General features: G+C 30.2%; 1 protein-coding gene and 8 non-coding genes across 10 annotated transcripts; 2 read left to right on the top strand and 7 right to left on the bottom strand.

The window, feature by feature from the left end:
* Nucleotides 1-260: 260 nt before the first annotated feature.
* TRNAK-CUU (transfer RNA lysine (anticodon CUU)) lies at nucleotides 261-333 on the top strand. The gene has a single exon. It is a non-coding gene; the product is annotated as a tRNA-Lys (tRNA).
* Nucleotides 334-652: 319 nt separating this feature from the next.
* TRNAK-CUU (transfer RNA lysine (anticodon CUU)) lies at nucleotides 653-725 on the bottom strand. The gene has a single exon. It is a non-coding gene; the product is annotated as a tRNA-Lys (tRNA).
* Nucleotides 726-1,343: 618 nt separating this feature from the next.
* On the bottom strand, nucleotides 1,344-1,416 carry TRNAK-CUU (transfer RNA lysine (anticodon CUU)). Its single transcript has one exon. It is a non-coding gene; the product is annotated as a tRNA-Lys (tRNA).
* Nucleotides 1,417-1,738: 322 nt separating this feature from the next.
* TRNAK-CUU (transfer RNA lysine (anticodon CUU)) lies at nucleotides 1,739-1,811 on the bottom strand. The gene has a single exon. It is a non-coding gene; the product is annotated as a tRNA-Lys (tRNA).
* A 264-nt stretch (nucleotides 1,812-2,075) lies between these two features.
* TRNAK-CUU (transfer RNA lysine (anticodon CUU)) lies at nucleotides 2,076-2,148 on the bottom strand. The gene has a single exon. It is a non-coding gene; the product is annotated as a tRNA-Lys (tRNA).
* A 348-nt stretch (nucleotides 2,149-2,496) lies between these two features.
* TRNAK-CUU (transfer RNA lysine (anticodon CUU)) lies at nucleotides 2,497-2,569 on the bottom strand. Its single transcript has one exon. It is a non-coding gene; the product is annotated as a tRNA-Lys (tRNA).
* Nucleotides 2,570-2,889: 320 nt separating this feature from the next.
* On the bottom strand, nucleotides 2,890-2,962 carry TRNAK-CUU (transfer RNA lysine (anticodon CUU)). The gene has a single exon. It is a non-coding gene; the product is annotated as a tRNA-Lys (tRNA).
* Nucleotides 2,963-3,345: 383 nt separating this feature from the next.
* On the bottom strand, nucleotides 3,346-3,418 carry TRNAK-CUU (transfer RNA lysine (anticodon CUU)). The gene has a single exon. It is a non-coding gene; the product is annotated as a tRNA-Lys (tRNA).
* Nucleotides 3,419-6,209: 2,791 nt separating this feature from the next.
* Nucleotides 6,210-21,620, top strand: Tsp97E (Tetraspanin 97E). 2 transcript variants are annotated; one of them, XM_065516241.1, is made up of 4 exons: nucleotides 6,210-6,382; nucleotides 10,477-10,644; nucleotides 14,697-15,038; nucleotides 18,303-18,619. In XM_065516241.1, the coding sequence occupies exons 1-4, from the start codon at nucleotides 6,323-6,325 to the stop codon at nucleotides 18,375-18,377; spliced, it is 645 nt and encodes a 214-aa protein (XP_065372313.1). In that variant the 5' UTR covers nucleotides 6,210-6,322; the 3' UTR covers nucleotides 18,378-18,619. The 2 variants fall into 2 exon arrangements, with proteins under 2 accessions (XP_065372313.1, XP_065372312.1); XM_065516240.1 differs by lacking the exon at nucleotides 18,303-18,619 and adding an exon at nucleotides 21,330-21,620 and having other exon boundaries at nucleotides 6,214-6,382.
* The last annotated feature ends 1,276 nt before the right edge of the window (nucleotides 21,621-22,896 follow it).

Raw genomic sequence — 22,896 nt, 5'->3', positions numbered from 1 at the left:
ACTAAATACTTGCAGTCTGTCACTGGTTTTTTAATGTTTGAAACTAAACAGCTTTTTCTTTGCCTTAGTTAAAATAGTTGGCTACACTTTGAACTGTTAGATGAGCTAACATAACATAGCTGCTGTTAAACGAAAGAGCTTTCGTTTATTTTATGTTAATGGTCTACATATTGTTGTTATTGTTTATTTTAGTAGTTGTTGAGTGTTTTAAATTACATGAGAGTAGTTTATGTACACACGATTGCAGCGGAATGCTAATAGCCCGGCTAGCTCAGTCGGTAGAGCATGAGACTCTTAATCTCAGGGTCGTGGGTTCGAGCCCCACGTTGGGCGCAGTAATTTTTTTTTTGTAATTTACATTTAATAATATTTTTTTTTTAATAAATCTTATAAAATTAATCTTTATGTTTGTTGTCAAAAACCTAATCTTGCAACAACAAATACATGGTATTATTCAATGTTTATTGTTTGATAAATCGGAGTGTATCTATGACCTTAGGGCTAGTGAAAGAGAAAAATTGATCCTATAAGTTTTCGGAAGAACATCATTTACCATAGAAACCAGAAATTTCATGATTTATTATTTTTCGTGAAGAAGAATTTCCAACGGATTAAGCTAATTAATTGAATTCGTGTACAAAAAATGTAATTGCGCCCAACGTGGGGCTCGAACCCACGACCCTGAGATTAAGAGTCTCATGCTCTACCGACTGAGCTAGCCGGGCTATTGAAATGGAGTCACTTTAATTTGCACAGAAATTTGGCAATGGCGCTTTAGAGCATTTAAAGTTTAGAAATAAATTTGGCAACTGCTCAGGATCAACCATAAGTTATTAAATTTTGAAATAATTTGAAATTAAATTGGTAACAAGATCATGTAACTGAAAATTCAAAATTTCAAAATAGGAATTTTAACACGATTATGTACTAGGGTATTCAATTAATCGGGTTTCTGGTTTAATCGGTTAATCGAGCAAATAATTAATTAATCGAGGTTTAGATTTATTCGAAATGATCTATAAATTAAATTACTACTAACATGATCATATAACTGAAGATTCGTTGTTTGAAAATAGGAATTTCTAAAACATAGTTTTGAAAGATATTTGGCAACAGTGCAGGATCAGTTTAAATTTCAATTCAAAATTACATATTTAATAAATTCAACTACATTAATTGGACTACTATATTTAGTTCATTGGGAATTAGATAATGCTTAAGTTGATTTCCTAATAATGCATTAATTGTTCTATAATTTTATAAATTTTTATTTCATTCATTTGTATAAACTTTGATTTCCTTTTCATTATAAGTATATTTTCCTTGAGAAAAATATTGAATCGCGCCCAACGTGGGGCTCGAACCCACGACCCTGAGATTAAGAGTCTCATGCTCTACCGACTGAGCTAGCCGGGCTATTGAAATGGGGTCACTTTGATTTGCACAGAAATTTGGCAATGGCGCTTTAGAGCATTTAAAGTTTAGAAAGAAATTTGGCAATTGCGCAGGATCAACAATGGGTTATTAAATTTTGTAATAATCAGAAATTAAATTGGTAACAAGATCATGTAACTGAAAATTCAAAATTTCAAAATTGGAATTTTAACACGATTGTGTACATAAATTCCAAATTTCATTGTGTGATCTAAACTTAATTCAAATTATATATAATTAATTTTGCCTCAGAAATTATCTTCTTAAATGTGTTCATGTCTTCATGTTGAAAAAAGTTGAACTGCGCCCAACGTGGGGCTCGAACCCACGACCCTGAGATTAAGAGTCTCATGCTCTACCGACTGAGCTAGCCGGGCTATTGAAAGTAGGTCACTGTATTCAATCTGAAATTTGGCAATTCCGCAAGATCATTTAAGAGATGTATAAAAGTTCTTAATTGAATTTAGCTACATACATATAAATATGATCTTAAATGAAAACAAAATAATTATTATGTTTCCATAATTTGTATTCTAAAATAATATCCAATTCAATATCTTATGAATTTCTAGTTCTGTAATTCAATTACATACATATTTTATAATAATTATATAAGTTTATGTTTGCAAAAAATTGAATCGCGCCCAACGTGGGGCTCGAACCCACGACCCTGAGATTAAGAGTCTCATGCTCTACCGACTGAGCTAGCCGGGCTGTTAGAAGTAGGTCACCACAATTTCCTCAAAAATTTGGCAACAAGGTAAGATCGTTTAAAAATTCTCTAAGCCAATCAAAAAATATTAGGGATAATGAAATATAAATAATTAACGAATAATTTTCATTTACATTTGCTGTTTAATTGACATTCCATTCGCATTGATTTATATCGTATAAACTGTTCTAAATAATATTTAAGATTTCATTATAGTTTCTTAAATACGTATGCACATATTAATTTATTTTTTAAGAAAGTATTAAATTCCATCCAACGTTCTAGCCCCAAGTTCTAATTCAATTATATACTGAGTGTGTTCATTGATATTTGAAAAAAAAAATTAGTCGCGCCCAACGTGGGGCTCGAACCCACGACCCTGAGATTAAGAGTCTCATGCTCTACCGACTGAGCTAGCCGGGCTGTTATAAAAGTCATCATAATTTCCACAGAAATTTGGTAATAGCGCCAAATCGATGAAATATTCAGATTATGGCTAGAATCAATTACATAAATGTAAAAAGTTGTCAAAATCAATTAATCGATCGTATATTTTAAATCAATATTGTGATATTCATTCATGAAGAAGATATTAAATGCCCAATTATCTAACTAAAACTTAATTCTTTAATTTAATGGGAATTTCTGTCTGTAATTGTGCATTATTTTGCTAACTTAACTGTACTTCTCAATTGATTTAAGTTTCTAATTAATTTAATTTTTTCTAAGAAAATATTAAATTGCGCCCAACGTGGGGCTCGAACCCACGACCCTGAGATTAAGAGTCTCATGCTCTACCGACTGAGCTAGCCGGGCTGTTAATGTTGGTATGTCCATTATCTGTTTTATGCATGCTAAATGAAATTTGGCAATAGCGCATGATCATTTACATAAAATTGTAATTTACATATTTATTAATAGATCTATAGAAACAAATATGTTCTAAGAAATTACACGTGAAGGTATTTAAGGCAGTCTAAAAAAAAAATGTATTACGTAATTTAAAGTAAATTTTATTTATAATACGTACTACTTACTACATCTACTTTTTTTAATATTTTCTATAAATAGAATTCAGCATCTGCTAAATATACTATGTACGCACTAAGAACATACAAAGATCATAAATTAAATACATGTTTTGATTTTCCAAATGTTATGTAACAACTTTAAAATTCAGTTAACGAAAAAAATTACCGCGCCCAACGTGGGGCTCGAACCCACGACCCTGAGATTAAGAGTCTCATGCTCTACCGACTGAGCTAGCCGGGCATATTTTAAATTACAGCCAAAACTTAAATTTGTAAGTTTTTAATAATCTGGTGAAATTTGGCAATCATGCAAGCAAGATCGTGGGATAATTTTTAATGAAAAACTTTTATTTATTAAAAAACGAACCGAATTAATTCTTCATAATTTTAAGTCTTTTTAAACATTTTATTTATTTTTTATAATTTCTAATAAATAAAAAAATTAAAGTTTTTCTTTATTTTCTTTTCAGTTTTAAAAAACAATTTAACAGGTAAGCACAAGGATAATTGTTTTAATTTCACTTAAAGTGTATAAACTTCACTATGATAGATAAAAACCTTTGGGTAGAAATTTGCTAATATCTCCGGAATTCGGGCACATGCAGTGTCGTATTAAACATTAATACGACACATTAATACATTAAAACCTTTTATACCATATATGTTCATCAATATTGAAAATAGTCCAGTACATAAGATTCATCTTCTACAGGTGTATTTTTATACCCTTCACCTTCGTGAGAAGGGTATATATAAGTTTGTCATTCCGTTTGTAATTTCCACAATATAATTTTACGACCCTATAAAGTATATATATTCTGGATTCTTATAGATAGCGGAGTCGATTAAGCCATGTCCGTCTGTCTGTCTGTTGAAATCAATTTTCTGAAGACCCCAAATATCTCCGGGATCCAAATCTTCAATAATTCTGTCAGACATGCTTTCGAGAAGTTTCCTATTTAAAATCAGCAAAATCGCACCACAAAAGGGTGAGATATGAGGAAAAAACTAGAACATCCTCGATTTTTTACCTATATCTGGATTACTAAGTCATTAATATAGACAATATGGATATCTAATGATAGATATTTCAAAGATCTTTGCAACGACGTATATAAGACCATAGTAAGTTGGACCTACAATGGGTCAAAATCGGAAAAAATATTTTTTAACCGGAATTTTTTTCATCAAAAAACAAAAATTTAAAAAAAAAATTTTTAAATTTAAAAAATTTTAAAATAACAATTAGAAAAAATTATTTTTCCAAAAATTAAAAAAAACAACTTTGGGAAAAAAAATAAATTTTGTTTACCTAAATATATTTAAAATTTGTATTTTGAAGTATAATTTGGTGAGGGGTATTAAGATTCGGCACAGCCGAATATAGCTCTATTACTTATTTTTTATAAAATTTTACATACATTTTTTTACTCGTTCTTTTGCTTCCAAGTTCTTTACCGAATTGCGATCTGATACTGATATTTATACGACTTCAACTAGCATTAAGCTACGTATACACGGTTGTCATTCATATTCTTACAATATTGTCAGAACATGCTCATAAAATGGTTAACACAACCATGAGAACTTATGTTGAAACATATGGGTGTTAACCATTTATTGAACATTTTCTGACAATATTGTAAGAATATGACAACCGTGTATACGTAGCTTTAGCTTTGACCCTGCACATAAAATACTCGGATCATTATTTAACTTTAAGAGCTGTTTTTGAGATAGAAGTGTTCGGTTCACTTCGAAATAGTTTTTTGACTTCTTTTGCCTTACCAATGTCTGTTACACGTTTCTTTGCTTCCTGATCCAGGTTCAAGTCTTCCTTATACAGTTTAATTGATTTGAATCAGTGTGACTACGAACCATTCAGATCTTATTGGATTTTTTTGAAAAGTTATAATTATTTTAGCATGTACGTTTTTTTGCTGTTCATTTTGACCGAAATAACAGTTGAAAATTAATGATTTAGAAAAGATTGTGTTCGCGTACTTGATAATTTGTAATAATTTGTACAAATTATCACTGGAAGTTACGGGATTCCGTTCGTTTACTTTTAAAAACTTGTAACGAGAGAGCAAGAGAGTGTTAAAAGTGACAGTTCGTTGATAGAGAACATGATATTTTTTACTGGACATTTTTTCTCCAGTAAAAAATATCAACATAAAATTGTGTTGCAAATGTAAACAGAATAAAAAGTTGAAAATTAAAATAAGTAAAATAACAAAAAACAAACGTTTTAAATTGATTTATAATAAAATACAACTTATTTTTACAAATTGTTGTTCGCGTACTTTTTTTTTGGTAATTTTTCAGATTGAGAGTAATTTATTTCTACTCTCTAAAATAAAGTTACTGGATATTTTTTACTGGAAAGTTCGCGAACACACTTAATATCTATAATATATCTGACACATTTTTAAAAGCTTTAAATAATAATTTGTTGGACCAAGTTTTTTTCTGACGCACTCTTTATTTAATAGTTGATTGGAATGTTTAAACAAACACCCTCAATTTAAACATTTTAAATGCCGTTTTCCGTTAAAACACAATTCATTCACTGTGTTTGTTTTAAATTATTTCCACCACAATGTTGCCAGCACTGATTACATACTTATTTGCAGTTATTATTTACTCACCACTCACCACAAGACATCACACCACACACTCTCTACTAAAAATAACTGTCAAACGCACAAACAAAAATTAAGTAACTGACAGCAGCGAATTAGTTTAGTGTGGCCGACAGAGGAGGAAAAAAAATCAAACAACAGACACACAGTGTATAGAAAAACAAGAACATCAAAAGACGACACAGACAGAAAGAAATAAAGATTTTATTATTGTATACATTTATTTTTTATTTTCTTATAAAAAAATAAATAATAATTATAAAATACACACCACCAGCAAGAAAAAAAAACAACCCCAACCAGACTATATACAATACCAAAAAAAAGTTAAGAAAAAAACGGAAAATTCAATCTCAATAAAAAAAGCGAAAGTGTTTTATTTAACAAAAACAAATTAGAAAATATTAAAAAAAAAGTTAGTGTTATACAAAAAACGCAAACTAACTGAAGACTGATAAAGAAAAATAAAAAATAAGCGAATTAAAGCCAAAGAAAACAAAATGTGTGGAGGTTTTACATGTTCGAAAAATGCATTAATTGCTTTAAATATTTTATATGTGGTAAGTACCTATAAACTAAACTAAATTAAATTCAATAAATAAAATTAAATACAACAACTACAGCAATAATTCATTAAAATTCGAGAAAAATAACAAAGGCTGCAAAGTACACTCATATATGTTACACTAACTGACTAAAGTATTATTAGACAATTTCTGATTGGAAAAAAATCGTAGCAAAACATAAAAGAATCTCCTGCTAAGTAATTGAAAATAGATATGTATTTCAATTGTAGCAATATGTTGACACCTACATATTTCCCATACAAATCAAATAAAAGAAACAAAAACTTGTGCAATATTTTCCTATTACATACCTATTTTCACAAGGTTTTTTTCCACCTTTTTTTTATTTGTAAAACAAATATCGATTTATTTATTTTCACCCCTTCTTGTTTGACTTTATATTCATGCTTTGTTATTTGTTTTTTTTATGTTTTCTTATTTGATTTTTATCTCTGTTATTTTTGTGTGTCTTCTACATTAAAAAAAACAAGAAAAAACAATCTTGTTATGAATTCTTCTGCTTTGTTCTTTTTATTCTTAAAACTAAAAAAAACTACTGCAGCTGTTGTTGTCTGATTTGGCTGGCTTCTTTTGTTGTCGATTACTTTGGGTTTATTATCAATAGTTCAATGCGTTTGTTTTTAACCCATCTGCAAAAAGATGGCGGCTATATTGAGTTTGTTATACCGTTTGCAACATATTGAATTTTTGTTTACATGACCATCTTGTGAAAGGTTAACCTTATATTTCTGTATGTTATCTGTGTGTTGAGAGTATGATACGAGTAGAATCTTAATTCATTAATGCCGCACAGTGGGGTCTATCGCAAACAAAGTGATAATAAATATGTATGTATCTTCTAAACTACTTGTCCGATTGCAAAATTATGTATGAACGAATCGTAGAGGAGGACATAAGCATTAAGAATAAGTAAATTTGTGAATACGCTGTTGGAGAACAGGTGAAATACAGGGTTTCAAAACCACCTGGTTCGGAAAATATTCCTAATTAAGCTTCTAACTTGTATGGACAGATTTAAATAAATGAAATTTTATTATAAAGCCAGTGGGAAGGTAAAGATATTCCTGTTTATTTCGCTAAGTTATCTCTTATAGTTTAAACGATATTTAAGAATAAATTTTTTAAATTTTCGTTTATATAATAATCATCAAAATAGATAGGGGAGTATATTGATTTTGTCGTTCCGTTTGTAACAAATCGAAATATTCATCGCAGACCCACAAAATTATATATATTCTATGTCCTTATGGAATTCTAAGACGATCTAGCTCTGTTGATAAGGTTTGTTTGATATTGAAAATGGGCAATATCGGTTTCACCTATATTGTCCTGTTTGGACAGACATAAATATGTTGTTTATGCGGCTATCCTGATAAAATGTTGCACAAACTAGTTCTAAGTACTTTTAAATTATACTGTAAAGTAATTTTCTGAACATTCATAATCTGTTTACCTATTAGGGTATTCAATTAATCGGGATTCTGGATTAATCGGTTAATCGAGCAAATTCCATTCATTTCCAAATTCCTTAGTTTCAGTTTCCGTACTATACTTCAAATAGCTATTGCTAGAAGGGAATGTTCACGAGTTAAGAAATTAAATTTTAAAAAATAATTCTGTATAAAGTGCAAAAAAGAGACATTTCGGTTAATCGACACAAATTAATCGGTTTATTCGTTATTTGAAAATCGTAAATTATTCGAACAGTTAACCGACAAAAATTAATCGGTTAACCGATTAACGGTTAATCAATTGAATACCCTAATACCTATGTATATAAAAATGGATATGTTTATTTATGTTCCGCATGGACTCAAAAACTGCTAGACCGATTTTCATGAAATTTTCAGGGAGTCTTCAGAATAGCCTAACGGGAGAAAATGTAAAATCAGATTTTTCGGTCTATGGGCGGAGGGGAGTGGCAAAATTAAATTGTTACACTATACCGAGGATTTTTCAAGTTGGTGATTCTGTCTGATTCAAATTCAATGGGAGTTTGAGTGCGCAGTGCGTCCATCGTCCAATAACATCGATGCAATTCCCGGTGATGCCACTGCGAGTGCAATCCTATTCAGCATTCGAACCGACGACTATAATAAAATGATGAGGCCCTCCTGGTGCATCAATGAAAAAAAGTCCGTCATTTACGTTTGCTATAATTTGTTCGTTAGTATTTTTTTTTTATTAGGAACCAAACGTTTGGTTTGGTTCCAATCGAAGTGCTGTTCTCGCACCAGATCTTTGTCTTGCAAACTGTTTATATACCGATTGAAGCCGGACTTTCTAGGTCAGTTAAGACTTTGATGATAATGGATATGCTCTGATTCTTCTTTCTGATGCCTTCCGACAAACATTACTCGTTATTCCTCGATCAATGCCCGTAGATGAGTTGAATGTAATGTATTCATTCATACCTTTGGAACTTGGTCGAAAAAATAACGAATATGTGTGTTTTTGCTGCAAGATCATTCTGCCGAAACATTCTCAAAACAACTGTTGGGCATTGGAATCGGAATAATGCCAATTGATCCCGCCATAAGTTCCGCAGAACTTCTGCCAATTGCAAATGAATATTCAAGCCGTTGTCGACAAGGTATTCCCAAGCCTTACAACCAACTACAAAAACTCGGATTGATTGTGGGAACGTGCAATGTTGGCACCAAAAACTGATGTCAACAAGCTCAATAAGCAAATTCAATTGAAATTGCCTGGCGAAACGAAGAACAAGCCGTAAATTATCCTACTGAATATTTGAATTCATTGGAACCAGCCAAAATGCCAGCACATGTATTAACATTGACGGTTGGATCACCGATAATGCTTATCCGCAATTTAAACGCGCCAAAATTATGCAACATAACAAGATTGATCATCAAAAAATGTTCACCAAATTTAATTGAGGTAACAATCATCGGTGGCAGATTCAATGGCGAGGGCGTACTGATTCCACGCATACCGATGATTTCGAACCACTTACCATTTGAATTCGAACGGCTTCAGTTCCCATTTCATCTTGCCTTTACTATAACCATTAACAAAGCACAAGGCCAATCGTTGACTATTGCTGGCTTACAGTTGGAAAATTCATGTTTTTCACACGGCTAATTGTATGTGGCTCGCTCCGAAAAAATAAGAAACATTGTATATCTCCTAGCCTTAGGATGAATTCATAAATATAATATCCCATTTGCCTTAAATACATCCACTTCTAACTCTTTTTTTAAAAGTGGTCGGTCACTTTATGCTTGCGAACTAGGTTAATTATCCTACGCCTTGATATGTAAGCAAAAGCTGCAACAGGTCACTACTTTAACAGGATAAGGTCTATCCCCTAATTTGAAAATCCATCACTGCTATTTTCACATATCTTAATAAAGAATGAGGCGTTGACAGACGTTAATTGGTTAACTGAGAATCTTAGAAACATAAGTTGGTTTTAAATGGAAACTAATCAGCAATGATCTTACGGCAGAGCACAAATTTTTAAATTTCTATAATTGAAATATTTTTGCAAGAAAAAGATTATCAGGATTTTCTGATCCTGAAGTTACAACTCCAGTAGATGGTACAGGTCAAACAGGACTAATTTATATTTCTCGCTTTCAATATCAATAAAATTTTAACAAATTCGTCAAATAAATATTATTCTAATTAAAAACTTGTCCTTTGACCCCGGCTGTCGAAGGGATAACATTTTGCTCAAATATGAGATTTTGGATTATTTATTAACTGAATTTGTTGACAAATTATTGCCAAACATTTAATTCAAACATGCTTAAATCGTGTATTATTTATTTAATACTTAATGCATTATTTATTTAATACTTTTTAACAATTTTTTTTAAAATAATTTTATATTAAGTTAACATTAGTTACTCTGAAACTTATCGAACATTCTTATTTATTTTTCTTTTACTGGTTTGCAAAACTTCTTCTCGTTTAAAATACTTCTTTGTTATTATTGCTGCTGTATTGTTGTTGTATTTGATCCATATTTATCAAGTTTGTTTTATTGGTATCATAAGTGATTGTTGTTGGTTTTTAATAAATTTGTTCATGTTTTACAGCTGGTTGGTTTCCTGTTAATTGGTGTTGGCGTTTATGCTCGTGCTGCTTCAATTGTTACAAATCTTCCTATAGTTGGCGGTATATTGGCATGTGGCATTATATTAATATGTATTTCCATATTGGGCCTGGCTGGAGCCGTTAAACATCATCAAGTTATGCTGTTTTTCGTATCCTTTTTTAAAGAAAATCAAAAATATTTAAAAAATTACAAAAGATATTGGTTTATAAATGAACAGTGATAGGTGTATTTAAAAATTGTGATAAAAACATAACTTTATTAAGAATGACTTACTAACTTTATGTGGGATTTCAGATGCACGAAATTATTAGACTCGTAGGTTGTGTATACTGTGAAAAGTTTGAAAACATGATATTTCGCGTAATTATTTAGATTTTGATGACATTGTATTGATTGTCTTTTACTGAATGGAACGTAATGACAGTGCATATGACTGGAGTAACGTCTATGTTAAATCGTCGAAGACAGGAATGTGTTTAATCTACCTAGTTGACAACATTGTTTTTGATGTATAGTGAATCCGGGGCTACTAGGGATAGAATAATTCCTTAATAACTACCAAGTCATAGAAAACTTACCCTGATACCGTAACTGGCAGCAGATGTGGAGAGAGGAAATGTGTGAAAATATTTGCGACTTCACTTTTTCCATTTTATCGAACCTTGTAAGGTAATACGTTCTATACTCAGATGAGGCCACAGTTAGCTGGCTATCGTGCAATCATATCTAATAACTTATCTTATATTCGATAAAAATTTAAGTTTAGCAAGAGAGTGGAGCATTCTAAATCTAAAGGAAACCGTAAGGTACTGCCCTGTTTTGCAAGCTTTCCTTGTACTGCGAAACCCAAATAATCCGAATAAGTGCTCAGATTTTCCTTTATGGGATTTGTGGTTGTCAATTATTGTATTTGTCGTCAGAAACTATGATTTCAAGGCCCCAGTTGAGCTTCCATTGTTAGGCAACTACCTTAATATCTGACTGAAAAACACTGCAGTAAAGAAGCCTTTATTAGTAGATATTGAAATCTAGAGTACATTATCAGAGCCGCCAATACAGAGGAGAGTCAGCAGGTTTTTCTAAAATAACGAATTGCCAGGTTATCCCACTTCGATTTAAGTAAATCCGTAGTCGACCTATATCTTCATATAGGAAGCTGGAATGCTTAAACCTTGTTATTAAATTCTAGAGGGATAGTGGTACTCCGTCGAGTTATAAATGGTACTCCATCAGTATCGAAGAGCTTCTATGGTCTATACTAGGGTTTGTCCAAATTAAAAGACACGAGGTTGGTGTAAAGGACGTAGGATCCGTTATACGAAGCCTTACATTACAAGCACTAGAACGAGATTGTCAAAGTCTAAAAAACGAAAACGAGACTGATTACCTTTAAGAAATAATGACAACGACTCGAGAGTTGTTAAACAACCCAGACCTACTTGGCAACTGGTTTCCTCTTTATTGCGAAGTTAATGTCAGACGAATTACCGAGTTCATTACAGAGCTTCGAATTAATTAATTAAATCAATTTGAGCTTAATTCACAAAAACCTTAATTCAGAATTAAAAAAAATATCAGAAATTCATACCCTAAATCCATTCAACAAAACTAATTCTTTATCTTCATTATTAATAGGCTTTTATTTGAATATAATTAATTCATTGTTGAATCAATTCATAACAGAATTCATTAGACATTTGAATGATAAAATTTCAATAGAGAAATTTCATAGAGAAATTTAATATATAGAGACCATTTAATGATTAACTGATACATAACAATCAAATAAAAATTCTTTCTGTAGTCCTTTTGCAGGAGTGAAGTGCGATTGTCACTCAGATTTTCATAAACACTGTATTATCAAGTTTCGATGTTCGTGTTTTTATATTCAAAAAGATGAAGGACATAGGGGGCTGAAATTTTCCCCAAATATTTTCTGTTGCAGAAGCATAAACAATTTTACAATATTCAATCAGGGGGTTCTGCATGTTGTTCAAGTCCAAGGAATTGTGATACTTCGACTGAATGAGTCTATAAATCCATAGGACGTAGTGAAGTAGAGTTGGGACATAGGGGGTTTAAATTTTCACCAAATATTCTTTGTTGATATGTTTGGTTTTTGAAAATATGCAAAATCGATAAAAAAAATAATAAAATGTACTTCCTTCCGACGTTTAAAAACAATGAAAACACGAATGGGCCTAAACGAGGAGACCTATTTCTGCCTGAGAGGGAAAGGAAGGATTATGCAGGTTTATATATTGTCATTTCAAGCACAATTTTAAAAAATAACACAAACAAGTAAATTTTAATCAACCAATTTTTTTATTCGAAATATCAATACAGTCATTAACATTTGAAAATGATTTCGGTCATATGGCCACCGCGGCTATTCTATTCTGCGCCACTTTTTCGAGCATTTCTGGGCGTATGTCACTAATAACATGAACAATGTTCTTTGTTCCAAAATCTTCAGCATAATCCAGTGACTTCACGTGGAGCCAAAAGAAAAATGAGGTTTCAAATCGCACTTCCTTAGAGACGATTGACAGTTCCATTTCACGAAATCATGTTATCGCCAATAATGTCAATAAATCTATCCTGTTGAAACCACATCTCTTTGCGATAAAATAGTCGTCTAAAAGTGTCATGAATCGATGACTCATTTTCAAAGTAAATTTTGATAATGTATCATCGTTCAATCGTCAATCCACTCATGATGATTTGCCAGAGTATACTGATCATAAATGTCAAAAAGTGAGCCTTTTCGTAAGGTATATCGGGCTTAGAAAAGCACCCTTTATTTTAATATTAAAATCTATTCAATGATATATTTGATTAACCAAAGTTTGCTATTTTCAAAACCCCGCCATTAACAATATCTACCACCCTATTACTCTCACCCATGACATTGCGGTTAATGTAAAAATAAATCCATTAACAAAAACTACAACAGATTTTTCACACAAAAACAATTCTATGCCGTCATTTATTTAGTCAGGTCTCTTTTTTGTTTAAACAGCCATTTATAATCACAAATCTCTCAAAATGTTTGTAAACATTTTAATTATAAATAAAAACTAAAACAAAATTATATTAAAACACAATTTAAATTGCAAATCGCCAACGAGAGAAGAACCAGCACATTATTACGGTAAATTTAATTAAGCCGTGATAATTATTGTGTCAATACAATTACACTAAAAGTCAAATGAGAGAAAGAAACACATTGAGCAAGACTGGGTGGTATGACGAGTAAGAAGTATACAACATAGTAACTAGGTGGTGTATAGACGACTAATTCCATACATAAATTAAATTTGCCCCTCTCTGATCCCCTTCACAATGTTGGTCTGAATACACGAATCAGCCAACCATTATTATTATCATGTCGAATTCAAAATAATCAGAATGACAGTTAGGCAGGCAGGCAGACTGACTGCACGGCTAGTGGGGCTGGCGGGACTGGCTGGGGGATTTGTTGGGTTTATTATTATTTTTTTTTTATGAAACATAAACGACAAACAAGGTTATCAAATTTACTATGAACCCCATGACGTTACTTGAGGCAACAACAACGACAATGAATGACACAACAAAGAAATGAAAGACAAAAATAAAACGGAAAATATATAAATTAAGAAATAAGTATGTACTTCATACAAATCACAGAATTATTTAAAATATTAATAAGAAGTACAAGTAAGATTGTTATAATCGACTGTATCGAATCTTAAATACCCTTCACCAAAGCATACTTTATCATAAATGTTGGAAATAATTGTTTGGTGGAAAAAAATAAGTGATGAAAACAATATTTGGTGAACTATTTTTGGTGAAAAATAGGTCAAACGTTCTAGGTTGTCGTCGTTGTTAGCTTATATCTCGATTTTAAATAGACCCCAAACCTGGATAATACCCGATATTTTGATGTATCAATCCTGTTTGTAAGTTATTGGGGGCTTTGGAAACAGACTTCAACAGACAGACACTATTTATTACAAACGGAATGACTAACTTATATATGCAATTGCCATTCATGGTGACTGACTGTTTTAATTTGTAATGCAATTTAATACAATATTAAAAATTATTTCCTTAATGATAAGAGTAACAAACAAAATATGCAAAATTATTGAAATATGAAACATGTATTGCCCTGGTTTTCTTTAATTAAAAATTTCTACCGCCATCGATTAGTACATGATCATTTTGTTTTTGCTCTTCCTGATACAATTCTCCATTGCCAGCTCTTGTTTGGCTGTTAACTCCGAACAGCAACAAGAATTCGCTGAAGAAGGATGGAATCGTGTACCCGACTCTATGCGCAAACAGGTTCAAGACACCTTCCTCTGCTGTGGCTTCAATTCGACCAGCAGCACAGCGGCCGATGCCTCGTGTGATGTTATCAATAAGCAGTGCTGCAGCTCATCATACGATGTCAATTGTCAGTGTCCACCATGTTTGCCCAAGTTGGAGGATAAAATCAATTATGCCTTTAAGTTGTGCGGCGGTTTGGGAATATTCTTTAGTTTTACAGAGGTAAGTTTTGGAGGAAAAGGGAACAAATTGTGGTTGGGTTTATAAGAAAATTGGGTAATGGGAAAATAATTATTAAGTTATAGTTTAAAAACTCAGTAATTTTTGGATTTTTATTTCAAAGAAAAATAGTAGTTTCAAAAATCGACTATTTTAAATAGTTCTTTTGGTAAATAATACCTTAAAATAAAGTTTTTAAAAAGTATTTTTCCAATAAATACTTCCTTAAAAGTTATTTTTAATGAGTATTTTTTAAATAATACTTTTTTGATACGTATTTCATATAAAAGTACTTTTTTAATAAATACCTCTTTAAAAGTACTATTTAATGAGCATTTCTTTACAGTAATACTTTTTTGATAATCACTTATTTTAAAAACGAATTGTTTTTAATAAGATCTGCCTTAAAAAAACACTTTTTAATGAGCACTTGCATGAAAAAGAAATTTTTTAATAAGTACCAACTTCTTTATAAAAGTACTTTTGTAATAAATATTTTTAATAAAGTACTTTTATATTAAGTACTTCATTAAAGAGTTTTTCTTTTTTCATTAAAAAAGTACTTTTTTAATAAGTACTTCTTAATAAAATACTTCTTGAAAAAGTACTTTTCTTAAAATATCTTTTTTTAAATATTTTTTTAATAAGTACTTCTTAAAAGTACTTTTCCAATGCATACTTCTTTTAATAGTTTTAGTATAATAAGAACTTTTCAATAAAAACATTTTTAAAAATGTATTTTCTTCTTAAAAAGTACTTATTTATAAAAGTACTCCATAAAGTTCCATTCTTAAAAGAACTTTTTTTATAAAAAAAGTACTTTAGTATTAAATATTCTTTCAAAAAGTACTTTTTTTTAATAAACACTTCTTTAAAAAGTAGTATGTACTTTAATAAAGTACACTTTTAATAATTAATTTTTTTAATCAGCACATCTGTGATAATGTATTTTTTAATAAAAACTTCTTTTAAAAAAGTACGTTAAAAGGTACTTTTTTAAAAAGTTTAAAAAAATAGTTTTTATTTCATACGGCTTAAAATAGTACATTTTTAATACGTGGTTGTTTAAGAAAGTACTTTTTTAATAAGCACTTCTTCAAAACAGTATTTTTAATGTTTTTTCGAAAGGAATTGTATTGTGCGTATGACTTAAAATTGCGGAATTTTTTAAAAAATTTTATTATTTATTTTGAAACGATTGTATAATATAAATTTACTCAATGTTTTGGCCATTGTTAGCTATGATCTTCTCCCATCTTTCGGGCAACATATGTATGTATGTATGTATCCCCAGCCAAAAGAACTGCTCATCTGTTGAGGCCAAGAACGAATCAAGTTAATATCGGATACTACTAAGAGATATGACCATTTTTCTCCCACCAATACAGAGAAATACCCTAGCGCCATGGATTTTTGGCTTTGGTATCGATTCGGTTGTTTGATCGGGCTTCACGTACTGGATCCATTTTTCATTGCATGTAATGATTCGGTGCCTAAATGATATTCTTTTATGGCCTTCAAGCATCATTTCGGACATGCAAAATCGTCTTTCAAGGTCTCTCGTCATCAATTCGTACACGCAGAGAAAAAATATAGTTGTGCATTTTTACTGTAACCATTTCAACATTGTTACAAGGTCACAGAAACTATTTACATGATTGTGGTAACCATAACATGGTTAATTTACGGTTCACATGATTGTATCAACCATATATATGGTAACGGTAAACACAATTATGTTGAGTAGCTCCCAATGATTTTGCAAGCTCTTGTTGAGTTTTAAAACAATCATGGTATTCAAACCTTTTTTCCAGGACTGGGTGGTCTTTGTCTTCCGTGTCGAAGACAAACCACTTCTCGTATGTTGAAACCAATGGAACACATTCACCATAAGCTTTGGTGAGCAATCATTGTGCTTCAGCGGCATTTTTGTTTCAAATTAAAGAAGTAGAGCAAAACTTCCCAAATATGACGTATTTTTGGCACAAAATTTAACATTTTCGAAGAAAAACAAAATTTATGTACATAAATGTACCCTTCAAAATGACATATAAGTTATTGAAAACAAAAACCGCGATCAAAAGATACGCCATCGTCTACTGTAAATTCCGCATCTTTAAGTCATACACCCTATATTTTTTTAAAAAAATATTTTTAATAAAAAGTTTTTCCCAAAAACATTATTCAAATATATCTTTTTTAAAGACTTGATTCAACTATGTTTATAAAAATTCTTAGAAAAGTACTTTTTAAGAATTCAAATATAATTACTATTTGTGGTCCCTTATAAAGGATGTTCCAAAATTTACGCAAGATTTCAAATAAACAGAAAAACGTGTCACCATACAGTGAGACGTTGTGGATATGAATTTGTTTTTCCACAATCTAATGTTGGGTCTCTGAACCCTAAATGTAGCAATTTTGACGATATTAAGTGGAAATGAGAGTCGTTACTTAGGACACTGCTACACGTCCAATATATGTATATTCTGATATATGGATCGCGATCTGGATTTCAGAATATTATGGTACTGCTACACGTTCAATATATATTGTGATATTTGGATCGCGTTCCATTGGTATGGATCACGCAAAATTAGGTAATTCTGCGGATCGCGATCCATCAATACACGTTCAATAAATATCGCGATATTGGATCGCGGTCAATATATATTGAACGTGTATATATTGACCGCGATCCAGTATCGCAATATTTATTGAACGTGTAGCATGCAGTATTGATGGATCGCGATCCAAATTGCAAAATAACCTAATTTTGCGTGATCCAATAAAATGGATTGCGATCCAAATATCACAATATATATTGAACGTGTAGCAGTGCCCTTAGGATGATTGTGATTGAATTATTTTTTGAAATATTAATCAAATATGAAAACTCTTAGTTCTCTCGCTTCATTGCTTCATCTTTAATAACCCTAAACTGTAAGCAGACAAACTGTTTTTTTTTGTTTGGCAAAACTTTACTGCACAAATGCCGTCATATTAAAATCTTGCGTAAAAATTGGGACAGCTTTTATAAAGGGTAATTACAGATTGGTAAGAGGTTGATAACTAAAACAAAACAATATAATTAGTATTCTTATAAATCTAAAATTTGCATTGCTATATTAAACCTAAACTGCTAATATTTATAAAAATACATTTCTAATAATTTAATAACTTTTAATATTCTCTTTTTCTCTCTTTCTCTCTCTCACTCTCGCATTTGCTTGGATTAATTAATCATCCTTCTGTATAAAATTATAGTTCATTGGTGTTTGGTTAACTGTGCGTTATCGTAATCAAAAAGATCCTCGCGGTTTACCCAGTGCATTTCTATAAATTCGTATAGATTCATTTAACAACATAACAAATTAATAATTTATTATTAATTTCATATTATTTAACTAACAACAAACAAACAACAAAATTCTAATCTAAAATCTTCTAGTCACTCCATGAAATGACACATTTCTTAAAATTTCAAAAATCTAAGACCGTTACTCATTTCTAAACACTCTCACACACAGACATACAATAATTAGTATTTTAGGGGTATTTTACAAAAAAAAAAAAATTATAAATAACAAAACAATTAAATATACGTGAACATTATTAATATATTTATTCATATAATTAACATTAATCAATCATAAATATGCATTCAAATATAGGAATCATACAATACCATTTACATTACTTACATTCTCATTACTAATTTAAAAACAATATTATTATTACAATTATAATTAATAACAATTGAAGAGAAGAAGAAAGAAACAAAATACAATTTAATACGATAAATTTAGTTTTTAAGTGAAAAATATTTATAAATTAATCCATTAAACAGACCACTTAACAACTTGTATCTCAACGGTTTTATTTTCCACCACCAAGAGTATAAACACAATTGCAGCGGCACGGTAAATGTTCAAACAGCTAGTTTTTGCAATCGTGTTTATTCTCCTCCCATACAGCCTTTGTTTTTTGTTTAAGATCAATTAAAACTAATCTATAATTATATTATAAGTAACAATTATTGCTCCACCAAGTTTATTTATCATAGCGGCAAATACACCAGGGTTTCATTAAATTCCTTAAATATAAAATACATTTCTACAGCCCATCATCAACTAATCAAATTAACAACTTAGTAGTAACATGTTTTGGAACTAATTTTGCATACTTTTTCACACAATCTAACTTTTATCTCGAGAGCCATCAATAATTGGGTGAGCAAATATGTTTGATTGTAAATAATCTTATTTATTTGGTTATTTAATAATTTTACTTTGATTTATCGTTTATTTATTTATTTGTTATTTTTTTCAGTTATCTTTTTTATAATTTTGTATTTAGGACAGAAACTTAAAGTAACTGAATCATTTGTTTTATAACACCTTCATATTTTCGAAACATGATCATGTAAAATTGATCGTGATATGCCTTTTTGAGATTTTAATATTCGATTGCGATATTTGAGATTATCAGCCCAGTTATGAATAAAAACTCCCCGGGAGTTTTTTCCCTTTTCTCATTTTTCCTTTTCAAATTCAATGGGAAAAAACTCCCAGGGAACAAACTCCCGGGGAATTGTTTATTCATAATTGGGCTGTATAGCTCAGGATAACGAATACGAAATACAAAAGAAAGCTGGTGTCTGATCTTTTAATTTAATCCATCCAGATTCGAAATTAAATTTGTTTGGTTACAAATGTTTATTTGATAATTAATGCGTTGATTCGATCACTTCATCTTATTCCCACTATAGCCGGTTCTTCTCACCGGAATGCACCGAGTTTACTCGGCCAAGGGCTGTCAACTCAATGTCAATTACAGCTACAACAACATCATTTACGTCTGTCTGCTCTGTTAATCCCTGCGTATTAAAGGATTTTCCAAAACGACAGTACGATGAAATTGCTTCTTATGGTGGCCCTGATTTTGAATGACCCTGCAGCATAGATCCGGATGAATTTGAGCGATAATTTATCTAATAAGAGCAGGTTGGGTTGAATTTGAGGTCATCTTTGGATAGCGTCTATTGCCATACAACTGCAATATCAGGAATCCTCACAACAACAAAAAAATTGTGCGGGTTCAAATCTCATGGCGGCCAATACCGCCATTTGAAAAACCGGTTTCCGGTTTAACCGAAAAAATGTGTTTTTGAAAAAACCGGTTTTGATTATTGCCTTTTAAAAACCCGGTTAAACGGTTTCGATTTTTGTCTTCAAAAAAACCGGTTAATCGGTTAATATATGAAAAAGGTCTCCTTAAATTTATTTTTGTTTGTGGACGCTAATAGGGAATGTGTTAAGAATTGTGTACTAAATCTTCGGAAATTTTGCATTTTTGAATTCTATCTTTATGGAATTATTTTATATCTTTTACGAAATATTGTCAAATGCTATAATTTTCTATAAAATAAATCAATATTTTTCAAAGTTTTTCATAAATATTTTTGAATGAGCTTTAGAAAATTGATTGAAACCGGTTAACCGTCTTACAAAACCCGGTTTGTCAAAAAACCAAAACCGGTGAAATTTACAAAGATACTCTACTTCCACGAGAGTTAACTAAATTCGCTCAAATCATGTATGCTGAAAGCAGAGCCGTCCTGTAGAAACCACATAATCTTAATATTGATATCGTTTAATACGGATTAAAGAAATTGGTTATCATTGGTCGTTAGCACCAGCCGTTGACGGTAATTGTCTCACCAACGTTGTATTTTAAGAAGTACGGACCAATGATGCCGGCGGCCCAAATTCCATAACTTTTTAAGGATGAACTAACAACTTTTCTTGTAACTGATAAGTGATTTTAATAAGATCAGTAATTTGTCAATTTAATTTCTTTACACTATAAAGAAATTATAAATCTCCTTGTTAAATAAATTCCAAAACTTTACTATATTATGATTACCACAATCATATAAATAATTACAGTGACCATAATATTGTTAAAAAACTTGTAAAAATCTTGAAATGGTTACACTAAACATGTACGTTTTTTTTTCTCTGAGTGTGGATATCAAAACCTTCATATTTTATACTATTCCACCTCAAACAAATTTGTTTTTACAAACCTTTTGATAGAATAACAATTTTATTATTTTTTTTTAAATAAAACTACATTTTATTTTCTTATTTCTTTTAAGTTTTACCAATTATTTCTTGTAATACTTATTATTTTCTGCTTTATTTATATAATTTTTTTTGTGTATTTTCAGTTTTTAGTTTTGAAAACTTTTGAATTTATTACTAATTTATTTTTAATTGTCTCTTTCAGGTACTTGCAGTTTTTCTAGCCCGTCGTTATCGCAATCAACAAGATCCTCATTATCTGCCCGCACGTGCAATCTTTCCCCACAATTATTTATACTAAAGAACCAAAACCAAATACTCTAGGCATGTTAACAAATTTTATATTATTCTTTTTTTTTAAAAAATGTTCCAGACCCAATTTAGTTTAGTTAAAGAAATATTTTAAATTTTTATTATTTTTTTTGTTTTAATTTTATAAATAGTCAAAATGGGACGAAGGCTGATTATTGTTTAATAAAAAAAATCTTTAACTGAATTTTACTACTATGAATTCTAAATTACTACTATTATTTTAAATGTTTTTTAAAGTATAAAAATATTCTGCTTAAATGGAATTTTTAAAACAGAAAACTTAAAAATCAGTTTTGAATTCATGTCATATAAATTTATCTGTCAACCAAATGTTATATTGATTCTCTTTTCTGCTAAAAGAAAATGAAGGATATTAACTGTTTTAAAAATAAATATTTAATTGCAATTGAAAATTTTCTGTTCGATCAAAATTAATCATTTGTATATACATATGTACATAAATATTCAATAACAATTTTCTTTATATGATTAAGGAAAATGTTAAATTTATTTTCAATATCAGATTTTCTAACAAAAAATATCTACATATTATTATATTAGCTATTCTCCTAGTAAGACCAACAAAAATTAACTTTTTTCATAGCATTTTCACTTTGAAAATTATATTAAACAAATTTAATATAATTTACTCTTTCCTATTTCATAAAATGTAGCGAATTGTTACTCTAATTAAGTGGTGTAGTCAATTTGAATTTAGTGGATTTCTAGAAAAACACAATTTTTGGTAACAATTTGACCAACAGGACAAAATTCGTTTATTGATGCTTTGTTTTAATCTAACTATTTCAGAATATTATTAAAAAATGTTGAAACACTGTAGAGGTCAAGGTTAATTTATAAATATTGGAGATTTTTTATAAAAATGCAATAAAACTTTAGCAGAATAATATCAAAATGAAAACGAAAATTTGCTTAAATTAACATTTGCATTGTAGAGATCAAATGTCAATTCTTAAATATTTGAGAATTTTGATGAAAATGCAGCCAAATATTTAGTTTATTTTTGAGGCATTTTGAATAACCCAGAAATAAATATTGATTTTTACCTTAAATTAGGTCTTATTATTAAGAAAACCGGATTCTTTTAAATTGCAAATAAAAGCCGCATGTACTTTCAAAATTCTACAACTCTATATTTATTCAAATTCATAAAATAATTCTCTCCTTTAATACACACACTGGTAATACGGTTGATGTTAACTAAAGAGTGTTTACGATATGCTGACTCCTCAGCGATTCGCTGTTACATATTGTGCACTGCGCCATCTTCTAGTTAATTCTAGTAATATCTATTTCTACAGTGATCACTACAGAGCTTTTGAAACTGATTTAGAGATAATGTTGTCATACTTATAAACAATGTTTATAACAGAATTCGTTAATATTTTACATCAGGCTAATTGTCTGAATATCGGTCAGACAAAAAATTTATGTAAATT

Source organism: Calliphora vicina, chromosome 1, assembly GCF_958450345.1.
Source record: "Calliphora vicina chromosome 1, idCalVici1.1, whole genome shotgun sequence".
In the NCBI taxonomy this organism is placed as follows: Eukaryota; Metazoa; Arthropoda; class Insecta; order Diptera; family Calliphoridae; genus Calliphora; species Calliphora vicina.
The sequence above is the reverse complement of the archived record's forward strand: the minus strand, read 5'-3'. Positions and strand labels throughout refer to the sequence as shown.

Bases quoted from the DNA above. Each gene is read 5' to 3' on its own strand.
- Tsp97E (XM_065516240.1), top strand. From the start codon at position 6,323: ATGTGTGGAGGTTTTACATGTTCGAAAAATGCATTAATTGCTTTAAAT. The intron at 6,383-10,476 runs GTAAGTACCTAT...CATGTTTTACAG, and splicing joins CTTTAAATATTTTATATGTG to CTGGTTGGTTTCCTGTTAAT. The intron at 15,039-21,329 runs GTAAGTTTTGGA...TGTCTCTTTCAG, and splicing joins TATTCTTTAGTTTTACAGAG to GTACTTGCAGTTTTTCTAGC.